General features: G+C 38.0%; 1 protein-coding gene across 2 annotated transcripts in view; it reads right to left on the bottom strand.

Annotated features, from left to right (window-relative positions):
- The window catches only part of LOC105477092 (thioredoxin like 1), a 42,202-nt gene extending 23,736 nt beyond the window's left edge, over positions 1 to 18,466 (bottom strand). The window contains exons 1-3 of one of the 2 annotated variants that reach the window (XM_011733437.2): positions 18,166 to 18,466; positions 4,907 to 5,003; positions 2,845 to 3,018 (exon numbers count right to left, since the gene is read on the bottom strand). In XM_011733437.2, coding sequence (XP_011731739.1) covers positions 2,845 to 3,018; positions 4,907 to 5,003; positions 18,166 to 18,263 — 369 coding nt within the window. In that variant the 5' untranslated portion in view covers positions 18,264 to 18,466. The remainder of the gene's footprint in view (positions 1 to 2,844; positions 3,019 to 4,906; positions 5,004 to 18,165) is intronic. The other variant, XM_011733438.2, reaches the window with a different exon arrangement.
- Positions 18,467 to 18,535: the final 69 nt, after the last annotated feature.

The following is an 18,535-nucleotide window of genomic DNA, read 5'->3' as shown; positions in this document are numbered from 1 at the left end:
AGGTTATCTGCCCACCTCGGCCTCCCAAAGTGCTGGGATTACAGGTGTGAGCCACTGCATGCCCAGCTCACAAAACATATTTAAAGGGCTGCATTAAAGTATTTTGTTATACAATATACAACACTGTCTGGGACAAACTGGCATTATTACACTGCATATTTGACATAACTGGAAACTGACATATTCTGAAAACCTGCAATGAGAAATAAATGTCGTTACCTTTATAATCAACATGCCAATCATAGGAAAATAATCAGGTAAATCCAGAATATGCAACTGTCTCTAAAACAGATATCCTAGCTGGGCACGGTGGCTCACACATGTAATCCTAGCACTTTGGGAGGCTGAGGCAGGTGGATTACCTGAGGTCAGGAGTTTCAGACCAGCCCGGCCAACATGGTGAAACCCCCCTCTACTAAAAATACAAAACTTAGCGGGCTGTGGTGGCGCGTGCCTGTAACCCCAGCTACTTGGGAGCCTGAGGCAGGAGAACTGCTTCAACCGGATGGCGGTGGCCGGGGCCAAAGGGGCGGTAGAGGTTGCAGATCGTGACACTTCACTCCAGCCTGGGCAAAAGTGTGAAATTCTATCTCAAAAAATAAATAAATAAATAAATAAAACAGATAGCCTAGACCCATGCTATTCAACATGATACTCATTAGCCACAAGTGGCAATTTAAAATTAAATTAATTAAAATTAGATAAAATTAAAAATTCAGTCCCTCAGTTGCACTAGTCATATAAGAAAATGTTCAACAGACAAGTGCGCCTACTGGCCACCCTGACTAGACTGGCACTGGTTTAGAATTCCAAAACGGGAAACCATGACAAAAAAAGGCAGAGAAAAGTTTCTAGACCAAAGAATATTAGGACAACTTAAATGCAATGCATCATCCTTGATTTGACCCTAAATGGTAGAAAGCAGCCATAAAGAATATTTTGGGGATAATTAAGAAAATTTGAATGTATGATAATTAGAAATACTGTATCAATATTAAATTTCTTGGAGATATAATGGTATCATGGTTATATAAGATTACCAATTTTAAATACTGAATAACACTGTAAGACCTAAATAAATAGTTCAAACCTTTAATGTCTTGATTGACACCTGACAGAAAAAAAGGGACATTTAAAAATAACAGCTTTTCATATTTTATCCATAACATTTGCACAAAAACTGAGTTTTTATTTCTTAAAACTTCATTTTTTTCTGTCTATTTCCTATCTGAGGCCAAAACACTCATACCACAGCTGATGTGTAAAGGAGTAAGCCTGCAGCTAGGCAACAAGACTGTTGTGCTCCTAAGACTTTTTAATGCAAACACCCTTAGTAATAAAGGGAAAAAATACAAAGATATAAACACAATGGTTTACAAGTTAAATGATTTCCAAAACTGTCCAAAAGATGTAACAACCCTGACATAAACGGTATGTTCATACTTCCTAATTGGACATTACAATTTCAAATTACAGGTCTATTTTAAATAAACAGTAATTGAACTTGCCTAAATTAATGCTGGTATCACATTACTGATGCTTTCTGACACCCCTCCAATCTCCCACTACACACACATATACAAAGAATCTCTCATTTTTATTGGACTATAGCATCTCTTCATTCGGCATGATATAGAGAGGACTTGTAGCTCCATGACACAGATCTGTTTTAATATGCCAGTTATACCTTGTTTAAGATATTAGCTTTGTCTGGGCGCAGTGGCTCATGCCTGTAATCCCAACACTTTGGGAGGCCGAGGCGGATGGATCACCTCAGGTCAAGAGTTCGAGACCAGCCTGGCCAACATGGTGAAACCTTGTCTCTACTAAAAATACAAAAATTAGCCGGGCATGGTGGCGGGTGCCTGTAATCTCAGCTACTGGGGAGGGTGAGGTAGGAGAATGGCTTGAACCCTGGAGGCAGAGGTTGCAGTGAGCCGAGATCGTGCCACTGTACTCCAGCCTGAGTGACTCTGCCTCAAAACAAAATTTAAAAAAAAATTAGCTTTAACTTGAGGTAACTTTTTAAAAAATTCATTCCTTGATATGCCAGTGCAGTAACTTTATAAACAGAGAAATTAAAAACTATATATATCTCTTAGTATGTAGGATTTACCTATTTGTATAAAAAAATCTAATACCACGAAGTGCTGTTTCCAAAGTTTGCTTCCTTCTTGAGTAGCTCTCAAATTAAAAATGCTGCATTCTAACTATTCATACTCTGTAGTTTCCACACACTATCCTTTAGATTCTTAGTCTTTATGTTGCTATTTGGAATAAGTTACTCTTAAAACCTAGAATACCACATGTGATACTGAAGTCAAATTTGATTCTAAAACAAAATCAGTAACTAGACTTTTTTTAAAAAAAAAGAGTGCCAGAAAAGAGGGCCTACATTTAAAATGTAAAACCACAGGAAGTGAGTGGCAGCAAAAGGAGTTCAATATATAATGGCGATAATTAAAACTTGTAAGTCATTTTACATAACTGTCAAAAAGTGAAAAAAAAATTTCCAATGCATACTTCACTTTTGGAAAAAAAAGTATAAAGCTAGTATTTTTAAATGGCTATTAAAATAGTTCAGAAAGCAGATTAAGAAAACGTGGCAAAGAAAATTAGGAGAAATTTAGGAAAAATGGCTTATGATAGAGGCTTAACACACAGATGTACACATACAGACAAAACTCAATAGTCAGCTAATAAATTTAATTTGAAAGCTCTTATTTAAAAGCATTCTAAACCAATAAAAGATAGAACATGAAAACATAGTTATATTTCATTTTAACCAAATAATGACATGTACAAGATATTATATATTATGATTTCACTTTTCAGTCTACATACATAGCCTTTTGGAATATCTGTGTCTTCACCGCTTCCAGGGTCATTTTCTAAGTGCTGCTTGATTTTTTCTTCTAATCCCACAGCATCTGCTCCTTGATATTGATCAATTCTCACTTTGTTTCGAAAAAACAAAAACGTAGGTGTTGCTGATATATTGTTGGTGGCAGCTGTTCCCTAGAATTGGCAAGTTGGACAGTGTTATGAATTAAATCTTAAACCACTTTGAATATTCATTCTACACCTTTATGGAAGTTAAATATCATAAGTATAAACTAAAAACATGTAAAATACTGCATTTTTGTTATTTAAGGACAAAACAGACCTATCCTAAGAGAGTTCCCGTTTGGGCATAGCTACATCACCTTTACACACACAATAAAGAACATTCCCTACACTTTTATCATTTTTACTGTTAAATACATCATCTAGTAGAAAAATTAGCTTCCAATGCAGAAATTCTGCTTTACTCCAGACAGGTCTTTTATAATTACATTATTTCTCAAAAAGAATAACCAAGAAGGGTACTGATAAAGTCAACACAAACCACTGCTACTAGAAAAAAGTGCATGTCTGAAAACCGGTAGCCAATCTGCCTATGAAAAAGAGGTAATGTATTTTGCACTGCCACCGTCACCCAATTTTCACTCTTACAGAAATGACTTCGGTCACCCATCGAACACATTCTAACAGCTATCTTTTTAAATTCTGTGCTAGCTTCACAATCGTATAAGACTATAACTACTGAATGGAAATTACCTAATACCCACTGAGCATCCCAGTTTAAACTTTTCATGACAAATATAAAAGAAACGGTAAAGCAAATATGGCACCTTACATATTCAAATATTATGAAAATCATTACTATACTTTTTAAAGAAAAAGAACATAAAGATAACATAGGAATGTCTTCTCAAAGCCTCTAGGTGAAAAAACTATGACCTTTCAGGAAAGTGCTGCCCAAAACAATGGATATGTAGTGCATGTGAGCTACACATGCAATTTAAAATTTTCTATTAACTATAATAAAAAAGTAAAATAAGTAAAATCAAGTTTAATATTACAGCAAACCTAATACATGCATTTTCAATCTAATAAACATAAAAGACAATGCAGTATTTTACATTTTTAAAATACTGTCTTTAAAATCTGATCTGTATTTTATACATTCAGTACATCTCAATGTGAATTTGCCACAGTTAAAGTGCTCAGTCACCACATGTAGCCAGTGGTTACAATACCTGACAGAACAGCTCCAGGAGAAAGCACTTTCATTTCAGAAATAGTGATTAAATCAGGGGCCAAAGATACAGTGCAATTACACGCAACTAAGTGCTGAAACATAAATGTGTATAACGTAGGGTTTTCAACAAATTCCCAAAGTAACTACACACTACATAATATTCTAAAATTTTTTCCACACTCAGAAATTTAACAAAGATAAAGCTGCAGAGCTATAGAGTTGTTCCTTAGAACTAAAGACTCTATTTTTTAGTGTTGGAAGGAGCCTTCCATTTTTTTTTCTCCTTAACAATTCCCCACATTTCTGCATATACAAATACAGAACTGTCACATACAACTAAGTAATCAGGGCAATTCACCTACAACACTGTGGCTCAATCAACAGTAATCATCCATTTTAAAAAGTTTCTGCTCAGTGTGTCGATTTGGAGATAAGATTACAAACTGATCAATTCAAACTACAACCAAGAACTCCTTGCCACTGTTATATAATGCCAATGCCTTGGGGGTAGAAGATACAATTCTAGGTTTGCAAAACATAAGGAAATGTACTACACAGAACAGCTGGGTGACCTATTAACAACATCGAATTAATTTTATATCAGAAGGTGATTAATACAAACCTGAAGCAATTAATAATGTGCTACTCTTCTTAACTAACGCAGCCATAATGACATCTGTAATAATGACATCAACATAACATCTTCCTATCTTCAAAGGAATAAGTACTATGTGCATCAAGAGATAAATGAAGAATATTAATGTTGGATTTCAAATTTATTCAAAAGTAAATTAAAAAGAAAAAAAGATTCCTTTCCCTTACCTGACACTGATGTACATCGACTTCCAAGAAAACAGCCTGTGGATATTTATTACTCATTGAACTGAATGCTGGCGCAATCCTCAAACATGGCCCACACCTGTTAGAAAAGGAAAAGGAACACTAAGTAAAATAACACTAAAGATTGTAATTCTAAATCACTTGTCAATTAAACATAAAATAGAACAAACACTCATACTGCTGGCTTTTGACTATCTGGTTTTTTGTTTGTTTTTAGATGGAGTCTCACTCTGTCGCCCAGCCTGAAGTGGAATAGGATGATCTCTGCTCACTGTAACCTCCTCCTCCCAGGTTGATTCTCCTGCCTCAATCTCACCAGTAGCTGGGATTACAGGTGCCCACCACCACGGCCAGCTAATTTTTGTATTTTTAATAGAGACAGGGTTTCACTGGATTGGCCAGGCTGGTCTTGAACTCCTGACCTCAGGTGATCCACCTGCCTCGGCCTCCCAAAGTGATGGGAGGATTACAGGCGTGAGCCACTGCACCTGTTTTTTTTTTTTTTTTTTTTTTTTTTGGAGACAGGGTCTCATTCCGTAACCCAGGCCAGAGTACAGTGGCATGATTATGGCTCAGTGCAGTCTGTCTCAATCTTTCAAGCTCAAGTAATCCTCCCACCTCAGCCTTCCAGGTAGTTGCAACTACAGGTGCATGCCACCACACACAGCTACCAAGCTAATTTTTTTTTTTCTTTTTTGAGAAGTAGGGTCTCCCTATATTGCCCAGGCTGGTCTCAAATTCCTGGGTTCAAGTGATCCTCCTGCCTTGGGCCTCCCAAAGCGCAGACATTACAGGTACAAACCACAACCCTAGGCCTGATTCTCTGGTCTATTTGAGTAAGTTATTTATATATACTTGTATCAATACTATACTGTCTTAATGAGCCTAGATGTTATATTTAGTCTTCATATCTAATAGTGTTAAGTCTTCCAGCTTTGTTCTCACTGAAAGAAATTAAAGAAAACCTAAATAAATGGAGGAATTTACTCTGCTTATGAATTTGCAAACTCAATATTGCCAAGATACCAATTTGATCTTTACAACTGATGTAAGATCTCAGCAGGTTTTTTTGTAGAAATTAACAAATTTCAATTCTAAAAATTATAGAGAAATACCAAGGACAGCCCAAGTTGTTTTGAGATTCTAATCTGAAAAAAAAAATTACCTTAAGAACTATCATAAACCTTTATTAAGAGAATACAGTACTTATACAAGAATAAGCAAACTGATCAAATCAGTTTTCTTTTTAAAGAAGAGTCTAGAAACAGACCCATCTCACATACAGTACTCTGATGTCTGAAAAACTTGATGCAGCATTGCAGTGGGAAAAGGATGGTTTTTTCAATAAATACTGCTAGATCAACTATATACTCATACAGGAAAAGCAATGAATTTCAACACACCATACACAAAAACGAATTCCAGATGGGTTGTAGATCTAAATGTAAAAGGTGAAACAATGAGGGTTTTAGGAAAAAATACAGGAAAATACTTTCAAAACCTCAAACTAAGCAATGATTTCTTATACAGAAGTACTTTAAAAAAAAAAAAGGATTGACAGATTGGACTATATTTGATAAACTGGAAGATTAAAACCTTTTATTCATCAAAAATGCCTTTAAGAGACTAGAAAAAAGTATTTGCAAAACATATCAAACAAAGGACTTACACTTCTAATATGTGAAGAACTCCTACAAAACAAGGACAAGACGGAACCCCAAAAGAAAAAGAATGAACTCTTGAATAGGTACTTGACAAATGAGATTATCCAAACAGTCAATAAATAAAGTCAAAAACTTTCTATAAATCAGGAAAGATGTTCTACTTCAATAGTCACCAGGGATACCCGGGAAATGCAGATTAAAACCAACTCCACAAAAATAGCTACAACAAGAATGAAGTATTGTCAAGAGTGCAGAGCAACTAAACTTTTATATACTGCGACAGTGCAAGGTGGTATTAACCATTTTGGAGGGAAAAAAACAACCTGCTAGAAATACACTAACCCATCAACATTCCTGGGGAATGCATCTAAGAGACATGTTTACCTTAGAGCATTTGAAAAAGTATTATTAGTAACAGTTCTAAGAGTCAAAAATTAGAAACAATGAAATTCTTATCAACAAAAGAATGGGTAAGCTAATTATAGTTATACAATGAAATACTACACAGTAATGAAAATAACTGGTGTAAAACCTCTTGCAAAAACATGGATGAACCTCACAAATAACGTGGAGGAAAGAAAGCAACTACTAGCATATACTATATGACTATTTATATATAGTTCAAATACAGGCAAAACCAATCAATGGTATCAGAAATCAGGACAATGGTTACCGTAGTGAGTTACTGATAGAATAAGACTTCTGGAGGTTAGCAATGTTTTGTTTGTCTGGAAGCTGATTAAATAGGTGTGTTCAGTTCGTGAAAATTAATTGAACTATACATTTCTAATTGTGTGCCATGTATGTCTCAATAAAAGTTTGTAGAAATAAGAAAAATGTTGGATTTTTCACAGAGAAATGTAAGAAAAAGCAAATTCTAAAGCACAAAATAAAAACAAATGTTAAAACTCAAGTTGTGATCAATTCCACATTCTTAACATTTCAATCAGCATTTCACCTTGTGTTATCCTGAAGCCATACACCAAAAATCTAAGAAAATAGTATTTACAGTGAACTAAAATTAGTCTTAAACTTTATAGATGGGAATATAAATCACTACACCATGTTTCAAAGGCCACTGATTGGGTCATATCTATTTTAAATGAACACAAGCCAAGACCCAATAATCTCCCTTCTAAAAGTCTATTCCATTTTAACAACACTTACTCTATTTCACAATAACATGTAGTATAAGGAAGTTCAATGTAACATGCTTGTAATAGTGAAAGCTTAGAAAACAATTTAAACGGCAATCAATGGAAAACTAGTTTAAAAAGTTATGACAGGGGCCAGCTCACAACTATAATCCCAGCACTTTGGGAAGCCAAGATGGGCGGATCACTTGAGTCCAGCAGTTAGAGATCAGCCTGGCCAACGTGGTGCAACCCCATCTCTACTAAAAATACAAAAATAAGCGAGGCATGGTGGCACATGCCTGTAATTCCAGCTACTCAGAAGGCTGAGGCAGGATAATCACTTGCACCTGGGGAAGTGGAGGTTGCAGTGAGCCAAGATCACACCACTGCACCCCAGCCTGATACTTTGTAGTGTTTGGGGGGCAAGAAATTCTCATTATAAAACATTCTCTAGGATCACATTTCAAACCTATTTATATATGTAAATGCATATTAAAAAGACAGAGACAGGCACAATGAACAGTCAGTATCCATAATTCTGCATCCTTTGCTTTTCTGTGATGAACAGGCATTTTCATTTTAAAATATTAAATGAGTTGAGAATAAAGAATTTAGTTGTAACTGCATTTACACAGGCATCACAAATTACAGAGGTATCCATGCTATAGTACAATATATCCATTCATGAAAACCACCCTCCTGCAAAAACACACACCAAAAAGAGAATTTATGGGAAAAATAAGTTTGTGGCAAACTACTTGAAACCCATGCAATTTTGTAACAAGATCACTAAGAAAGACAGTAACTAGACTGGGCGCGATGACGGCTCATGCCTGTAATCTCAGCACTTTGGGAGGCCAAGGCAGGCGGATCACTTTGGGTTGGGAGTTCAAGACCAGCCTGGCCAACATGGTGAAACCCCGTCTCGACTAAAACTACAAAAATTAGCCGGGTGTGGTAGCGGGCACCTGTAGTCCCAGCTATTCGGGAGGCTGAGGCAGGAGAATCACTTGAACCCGGAAGGTTGTAGTTGAGCCAAGGTCACCAAGATCGTGCACGCCAGCCTGGGCAACAGAGAGAGACTCCATCTCGGGAGAAAAAAAAAAAAAAGACAGTAACTAGGATTCAGGAAAAAGATGGACATCCCAGCATGTGGCTCAGAGCTGGAAGCTACCCTGGGGAACATTTGAAATGAACAAAATCAACTGGAAATGATGCTTACAGGTGTTGTGACAAATCAGACTGAAGTGGAGCTCTGGGCCAGTGGGGCTGCCATTAAGGAAAGAACAAGAGAAAATGCAACACTGAAAATAAACCCTTCTGGGGAACAAGCGCTAGGTGTAGGCACTCTTATTTAACTTCATTAAGTTTCTTAAAATAAACAAGGGAATTTGCCTGTGTGGCTGAAAGCTTTCTGCTTCCAGATGAAGGTTTTATTTCTATGTCTATTTTTCACTACCTAGGAATAAATCACATAGGAACCAATACAACTTCCATATTACACTGACATCTCTCTATTCATCAATTATTGATGAGTTAACTGGTGTTACAGACATACATCTTGCAGTTGAACAGACTATTAAAGTTATGGTTACTGTGCAAAAAACTGTTTTAAGACTTTTTCTAGATTCTTTAATTTTAGTTAGCCATCATAGGCTGGAACTTTAGTCAAAAATCAAAATACATCAGCAGAAAAGCATAAATATATACAAAGGCACAAATACAGCAGCACAATTTCACAAAACAATCATTCAAATAAATCGATCATTTTCTTTTGTCTTTTTTTTGGTTTGTTTTAAGGGTTTCACTCTGTCACCCAGGTTGAGTGCAGTGGCATAACCACGGCTCACTGCAGCCTCAATCCCTCAGGCTCAAGTGATCCTTCCACCTCAGCCTCCCAAGCAGCTGAGACTACACGCATGTGCCACCATACCCTGCTAATTTTTGATGTTTTGTAGACACAAGGTCTGTCTATGTTGCCCAGGCTGATCTTGAACTCCTAGACTCAAGTGATTCTCCCACCTCAGCACCCCAAAGTACTGGGATTACAAGCGTGAGCCACTGTGCCCAGCCAATTGATCATTTTACCTAAGATGTTTGTCTCCTCAACATGAGCAGTTGAGAGTAAACAAATTTCCATTAGCTGAGATCATGAACAAGTCACCTGATTTCTCTGTATAAGATAAAAGGACTCTCCAAGAACTTTTCCCAGCTCTAAAATATTATGCACCCAGTATGCCTGAATTTCAGAATTACACCTTTTTCTCTTGCACACACCTTAATCTGACTAGCAGCCCTCTGCACAATCTAGGATTTCTTATTTTGTTGCAAAAGGTTCAAGAGATCACCTAGTCCAGACGTTTAAAATGAAGAAAAAAAAAGTTATTTTTCTACTCTAAACTTTCTCTTTGAAAACTTATCTGCTTAATCCAATATATAAAATGTATATGTTAGAAGGATTCTGAGTTATGCTGTTTGAGAAAAAGAATACAGTAAGCTGCTTTCTACAATGTATAAAGAAATAAACCTAGCCAGGCGCAGTGGCTCATGCCTGTAATCCCAGCATTGTGGGGAGACCAAGGCTGTTGGATCACCTGAGGTCAGGAGTTCAAGACCAGCCTGACCAACATGGTGAAACCCCATCTCTACTAAAAATACAAAATTAGCTGGGCCTAGTAACGCATGCCTGTAATCTCAGCCACTTGGGAGGCTGAGGCAGGAGAATCATTTGAACCTGGGAGGCAGAGGTTACAGTGAGACGAGACTGAGCCACTGAACTCTAGCCTAGGCAATAAGAGTGAAACTCTGTCTCAAAAAAAAAAAAAAAGAAAAAAGAAACCCACAGAACTAAAACTTTAAAACAGACATAACCTAATATAATTAACCAATAAGTAAGAACTGAAGATCAGAAGATGACCTGCCCAACACCAAACATACTAGCTGGCGGCAGGGCCATCACTAAAATTGTATTTAGGCAATTCCTAAATACAATCCAAGACCAGCTTTCTTTGAAAGAACATTAGCTTCTTTTAAATACACTTTTTTCTACAGTCATAATATAATATAAATTCCATTTCATGAACCAGATGTCCTTCCCTATTTGCTACAGTAGCCAGTGTCTTATCTTGAGCAACAACTTGTATCAACACACACAACTGGTAAGTAGATAATAAAAATATGCTTTCTAAAGCCACAGTTAAAGGTTTTCTTTTTTTCTTTTTCTTTTTTCCTGCAGGGTAAAACTTTAAGCAATTTATACATGTGCTATATTTACTAATGGGCAGGCTTAATCACAACTGGTATTATTAATTACATAAAACAGCTAGCATTCATTGGGCAGTTACTATATGTTATGTATTCACAAACTCATGTCACCTCATTTAAGCTTTATGACTCCCAAGAACAACAAATTACGAAGCTAGAATTAGATCCCAGAACCCAACTCTTAACTGCTATGCTAAAAAGTCCAAAACAGTGTCCTAAACAGTGCCTTTCGTTGTTACTTCCAAATCAATTGCCAAGATTAAACTCTTGAAAGGTAGCCAAACTACGTAACTGTATGATTCTATTTCTATAAAGTTCAAATACGGGCAAAACTGATCTGTAGTGTTAGAATTCAAGAATAGTAGGAAAGAAGCCTGAGACGGTGCGGGGAGTCTGGGGTGCTGGTAATGATCTATTTCTTGCATGTTTTTGTATACTTGCACTTTAATAAAAAGTTAACATTTTAAAGCAACTCTGTTCTCCACGGCTTCGATATGCCCTCGTCTTACAGCTACTTACTTCACTTGCTAACGTTTTCTGCCTGGTTCCTACGGACTACTGGACCTGCTAACTCTGCACTTCAATAAACTACCTTCGGTCATCAGTAATTCTGTGGTATGTAATTAACATATGTTTAATATATATTTAATTATTTGGTCAAGCTATCGTAACTATTAGAATTCAACATCCTAACATACACTGACATCCTTCTTAGATTGTAACAAACCCTAACCAACTACAAAGGCAGATCTGCTTTAAGAAAATTCAATGTATCTCCAGCCTGGGCAACGTGACAAAACCTCATCTCTACAAAAAATTTAAAAATTAGCCAGGCACAGTGGTGCATGTCTGTAGTTCCGGCTACTGCTGCGGCTGAGTTGGGAGGACTGCTTGAGCCCAGGAGGTCGAGGCTGCAAGTGAGCCATGATCATATCACTGCAGCAACAGAGAAAGACTGTCTCAAAAAAAAAAAAAAAAAAAATGCAGTGCATGGTAAACATTATCTACAAAACTGATATATTCATCAATTCAAGATAAAAATCACTGGCTGGGCGTGGTGGCTCACGCCTGTAATACTAGCACTTTTTAAAAATTATTATTATTATTATACTTTAAGTTTGAGGGTACATGTGCATAACATGCAGGTTTGTTACATATGTATACTTGTGCCATGTTGCTGTGCTGCACCCATCAACTCGTCAGCACCCATCAACTCGTCATTTACATCAGGTATAACTCCCAATGCAATCCCTCCCCCCTCCCCCCCTCCCTATGATAGGCCCCGGTGTGTGATGTTCCCCTTCCCGAGTCCAAGTGATCTCATTGTTCAGTTCCCACCTATGAGTGAGAACATGTGGTTTTCTGTTCTTGCAATAGTTTGCTGAGAATGATGGTTTCCAGCTGCATCCATGTCCCTACAAAGGACACAAACTCATCCTTTTTTATGGCTGCATAGTATTCCATGGTGTATATGTGTCACATTTTCTTAATCCAGTCTGTCACTGATGGACATTTGGGTTGATTCCAAGTCTTTGCTATTGTGACTAGTGCCGCAATAAACATACGTGTGCATGTGTCTTTATAGCAGCATGATTTATAATCCTTTGGGTATATACCCAGTAATGGGATGGCTGGGTCATATGGTACTTAAGTCAAAAGAGCAAAGCTGGAGGCATCACGCTACCTGACTTCAAACTATATTACAAGGCTACAGTAACCAAAACAGCATGGTACTGGTACCAAAACAGAGATATAGACCAATGGAACAGAACAGAGTCCTCAGAAATAATACCACACATCTACAATTATCTGATCTTTGATAAACCTGAGAAAAACAAGAAATGGGGAAACGATTCCCTATTTAATAAATGGTGCTGGGAAAATTGGCTAGCCATAAGTAGAAAGCTGAAACTGGATCCTTTCCTTACTCCTTATACAAAAATTAATTCAAGATGGATTAGAGACTTAAATGTTAGACCTAATACCATAAAAACCCTAGAAGAAAACCTAGGTAATACCATTCAGGACATAGGCATGGGCAAAGACTTCATGTCTAAAACACCAAAAGCAACGGCAACAAAAGCCAACATTGACAAATGGGATCTCATTAAACTAAAGAGCTTCTGTACAGCAAAAGAAACTACCATCAGAGTGAACAGGCAACCTACAGAATGGGAGAAAATTTTTGCAATCTACTCATCTGACGAAGGGCTAATATCCAGAACCTACAAAGAACTCAAACAAATTTACAAGAAAAGAACAAACAACCCCATCAAAAAGTGAGCAAAGGATATGAACAGACATTTCTCAAAAGAAGACATTCATACAGCCAACAGACACATGAAAAAATGCTCATCACCACTGGCCATCAGAGAAATGCAAATCAAAACCACAATGAGATACCATCTCACGCCAGTTAGAATGGCGATCATTAAAAAGTCAGGAAACAACAGGTGCTGGAGAGGATGTGGAGAAATAGGAACACTTTTACACTGTTGGTGAGATTGTAAACTAGTTCAACCATTATGGAAAACAGTATGGCGATTCCTCAAGGATCCAGAACTAGAAGTACCATATAATCCTAGCACTTTGAGAGGTCGAGGCGGGCAGATCACGAGGTCAGGAGTTTGAGACCAGCCTGACCAACATGGTGAAACCCTATCTCTACTAAAAAGACAAAAATCAGCCGGGTGTGGTGGTGCGCACCTGTAATCCCAGCTCCTCAGGAGGCGGAGGCAGGAGAATTGCTTTAACCTGGGAGGCGGAGGTTGCAGTGGGCTGAGATCGTGCCACTGCACTCCAGCCTGGACGACAGAGCAAGACTCCATCTCAAAAAAACACAAAAAAACAAAAAAACATTCACACTGTTTAATGGGGTGGGGGTGGGGAGACTGGGAAGACAGATGACACAATGTATATTCTTTCAACTGTTTAGTAACAACAAAACTGGTACTACTTACAACCACTAAAATGTATCTGGGCATAAGTAACAATTTGGAGACACCTGTTTAAAAATGTTACCAAAAAGAGTATCAGAGAGTGAACTGAATTGCAGGCAGAGGTGTAAATTATTCAAGGAAAGGCATATCAAAAATTGTCAGGCTCTGTGCGGATACACAGAGATGAACGTGCATTTCTTTTCTCCTTAGGCTGGAAAGATCAAGAACAGCACTTTATAATTCAAACAATGCATTTATTAATGGGACCTCAAACAAGTTATTTAACTTCTCTGTGACTCAATGTCCTCAACTGTAAAACAGGGACAATTGTTAGGGTTATTCTGAGGAACAAATGAGTCAATATAAGAGCTTAAACAAGTTCCTTACACAGACTAAGGAATACGTAAGCATTGACTGTTTTAATCCTTAAAAAATACTCTGGGAAAAGGGTGCTAACCATTCAATGAGGAAAAGACAGTGGTTTTGATAAACGGTGTTGGAAAAATTGGATATCCATATGCCAAAAAATGAACTGGACCCTAACTTTATGACATATACCAAAATTAACTCAAAATGGATCAAGGACCTAAACTTAAGAGCTGAAACTATAAAACTCTTAGATGAAAAGACAGGGAGACAGCTTCATGACTTTGAATCTTGCAATGATTTCTTGAATATGACACCAAAAGCACAGGCAACAAAAGGATAGATAAATTGTACTTCATCAAAATTTAAAACTCATGCATCAAAGGATACCATCAAGAAAAAGAGAACCCACAGAATGTGACAAAGTATTTGCAAATTAAATATTAACATCCAGAATATACAAAGAACTCCTGCAACTCAACCCAGAAACAAACCACTCAATTCAAAAATGAGCACAGAAGGCCTGGTGCAGTGACTCACACCTGTAACACCAGCACTTTGGGACGCTGAAGTGGGAGGGTCGCTTGGAGCCAGGATTAAGACCAGCCTGGGCAACAAAGTGAGACCTAGTCTCTAAAACAAAAAATAAACTAGCGGGCATGGTGGCATGTGTCTGTAGTCCCATTTACTTGAGAGGCTGATGCGGGAGGATTGCTCAAGGCCAGGAATTCAATGCTGCAGTGAGTCATCATCTCAAAACTGCACTCCAGTCTGGGCAACAGAGCAAGACCCTGTCTCTAACAAATGAGAAAAAAGAAAAGCAAGCAGGCAAGCAAGCAGAGATCCATGTATAGTAATGTCCCATAGCAGCATTATCCACAACAGCCAAAGGAAGACACAACTGGAATGTCCACCAAAAAATGAATGGGTAAACAAAATTTGCCATATACATAAATGGATTATGTCATGCAGTTATAAAGAAGAATGAAATTCTGAGACATACTAAGACATGGATGAACCCTGAAAACACTATGCTACGTGAAGTCAAAAAACAAAAGGACAAATGTTATGATTTCATTTATATTAGGTGCCCCAAATCAACAAATTCATAGAGACAGAAAGCAGAATAGAAGTTACCAAGGAGGTACATAGGGAGAGGCAAATTACTGCTTAATGGGTACAGTTTTGTCCCTTTGGAGAAGTAAGGATGGGGAGTTACCCTTTAATGGATGTAGAATTTCTGTCTAAAGTTCTAGGAAATAGTGGTGATGGTGGCACAACATTGTGAATGTATAGTCAAGTCTGGGTATCCAGGGGATTAGTTTCAGGACCTCCAGCAAGACACTAAATCACAGATGCTCAATGGCCTGATAGAAAATGGCATAGTATCTGCACATAACCTACGTCCATTCTTCCATATACTTTAAATCATCTCCAGGTTACTTATAATACCTAATGTAAATGCTATGTAAATAGTTTTTATACTGTATTTAGAAAATAATGACAAGAAAAAAAGTATGTACAAGATCAGCACAAATGTAATTTTTTTCCCTAGTATTTTCTATCCCCATTTGGTTCGATCCATGGACAGAGGGCTGATTGTCCTTAATGCCAATGAGTTATACTCTTACAAATGGCTAAATGGTCAATTTTATGTTATATATATTTTATCATAAGGCACTAAAGATTCTTACACAGGAAAACAATCTATGTATCATTTTAGTAAAATTTAGACTGAGAGTGGATAAAGCATAGAAGTTAAAAAAAGAAAAAAAAGAAAAAAGGTTTAAAAGAGGACTGGAAAGGAAATGAAATAGATGCTGGAGAAACTATGCCCTCAGTCTAAACTGGGACATATTAACTTTGACCTAAGAGGTTTCATACAAGATTTTACTGAATACAGTTCTTTCTAATACTGATCCCTCATATACATAAATCTGGGGTCCTATTGACAATGAATTTAGACAGGATGTATTAATGGCCAATAAGTTCGAGGAATATTAAAGGTAAATACAATACTCTTACCAAATTTGTAAACGTAATATAAATATGCTTTTAAACTTACTCCAATTCAAACATTAATTTTCCCTCAGTTTTCACAAAGAAAAATAATTTTAATTCCACTAAAATACCTTTTCAAAAGTAATAGATCTTTACCAATCAATTTCTGCAGTTATGCTTATGCTTAAATGACACCACATTGATAGAAAAAACCTTCCTTCGCAGCAATGTTTCCCCACTTTTCTCACTTCAATCAATCTTTATTATTCTATTATCTCTCCCACTGCTATAGTAAGTGGGAAAAACAATATATCACTGAGGAATAAAAGTATAAAAGCTTCGACTGGTCAGAATTAGAAAAGTGAACTAAAAGTGAGGTGAGGTTCCTTATTGAAATCATATCTTCCTTTTTCCACTGTGGCCTAGATACTTAATGTACTACAGGTATTCCCCTATTATTAAGAATACAGACGTTACAAAATTGCTAAAATGAGAAGACACATTTATAGAATTCTAACATTCCTTTTAGGTATTTTAATATATATGACATCACTTATCCTTTTAAATTTATTAAAAGCAAAATTCCGTATATCATATGGGTACTCTAGTCCACCATATGAAATGTAAGGTACTATCCTTTTTCAATTCAGTGTAAGAGACTGGTCCAAAAACAAGTCTTGTTTTCATATGTATCTGCATCCATTCCCTAAAACGATGTAATCCTAACGTCACCATTTACATACTCAACATTTAGTAAACCATGTACAAGAAACTTTTGTATTTTTGCTCTGAAATTCAAAATGGAATTTTGTGCTTATATAGTTATTTGGACAGGAAAGTGTGTTACATAAACAGTGATACCAGTAGTAGACTGATCCAAGTTAGATGTATAAATAATGCCAAGGGGTCAAGGAAAATAAAGCGGAGACCTCTAATACTTCTAACTAAATACTATCAACATGCACAAGGAGAGATCTGTGAAACACACACACACACGCTGAAATCTTGGTTCTCAACGCTGAGTTCCAACACGTCATTCTTACATAGGAACGTTATTACACACACATCCACTATAAAAGGTCCACCTGTTCTGCGACCTATAATTTTGTCAATATTTACCAAAGACAGTTAACATTTTTCAAGATCTCTGTCCTCTTAGTGAAAAAACACAGCCTGGTCAAACTAAGACACCTGGCCAACTGGCCACCTGAAATATATTACACATGTACTATCATGTGTGACCAGTTGCAATCGCATACATAGGGAAGCCTAAGCTACAGCTTAGTGGCCGAACGAGGAAGAAAAAATTTTAACTAATTTAAAAAGCACCCTAACCCAACGTTAACTTAGTTCAAAATGCATTAGCAGAAATTTAGGACTAAGAGCTACGCATATTAGTTGGATCGCCCCATCTGAATCTTCAAAGGCTTTAGAGATGTAGGTGGTGAAGAGAAGCAAAGTGTTCGGTAAATTAAGCTTTTGGAGCTCTGGAGATGCAAATGACAGCTGGCTCCGCAGAAAGAAGGAGTCAGGCTCAGGCAAGGGTGGCTGCGGAGACTCCCACAGGCTGAAAGGAATAGGGGCGGGCCACCCCAAGTGCAGAGTTTGTAAGAGGATTGAAAAGGAGCAGGTGAGGAATCTACTGAGCTGCAGAAGCCGGGCAGTCAGGCCTCCGAGCCTGTCTAGGACACCCTGTGCATAAATGGGGGTTCACACGCGAGAAATGAGGCCTAATTCCGGCAGCTCCTGGGGCTGCGGCCACTGCCGGACATTCCGGGGCAGCAGACGGCTAGGAAACCAGGACCAACAAAGAGTGAAAGGAAAGCAAGAAAGGACAGACGGGGACCCACAGGGCTCGGGCCTGGCCTCACCCTCTCATGGTGAACTTGACCACGGCGAGTCTGGAGCCCGCGCCGCTCAGCTCTGGCTGGAAATCCGGGTCGCTCCCGACGGGCTTCACCCCCACCATCCTCACAGAGAGCCCGGCAGGGTGGCCGCGACGCCACTGGCTTCAAAATTGAAGGAGAAGACGATCTGGGAGAGGAAGCAGAGACGCTCAGGAAGGCCGAGGCCTGGACAGAAGAGGCGGCGACCGCGGCGTCTTCTCCCGGGACTCTCAGTGCCGAGTCACGCCAGGGAGCGGAGCGGCCCAGGGGGCGGGGAGGGATGGGGGAGGGGAGAGGAGAAGGAAGGGAAGCCTTGCGGCACCCAGCAGCCACCGCGCGGTAGGGCCGCCGGCGT

This window comes from Macaca nemestrina, chromosome 19 (assembly GCF_043159975.1).
Source record: "Macaca nemestrina isolate mMacNem1 chromosome 19, mMacNem.hap1, whole genome shotgun sequence".
NCBI lineage: Eukaryota > Metazoa > Chordata > Mammalia > Primates > Cercopithecidae > Macaca > Macaca nemestrina.
The sequence above is the reverse complement of the archived record's forward strand: the minus strand, read 5'-3'. Positions and strand labels throughout refer to the sequence as shown.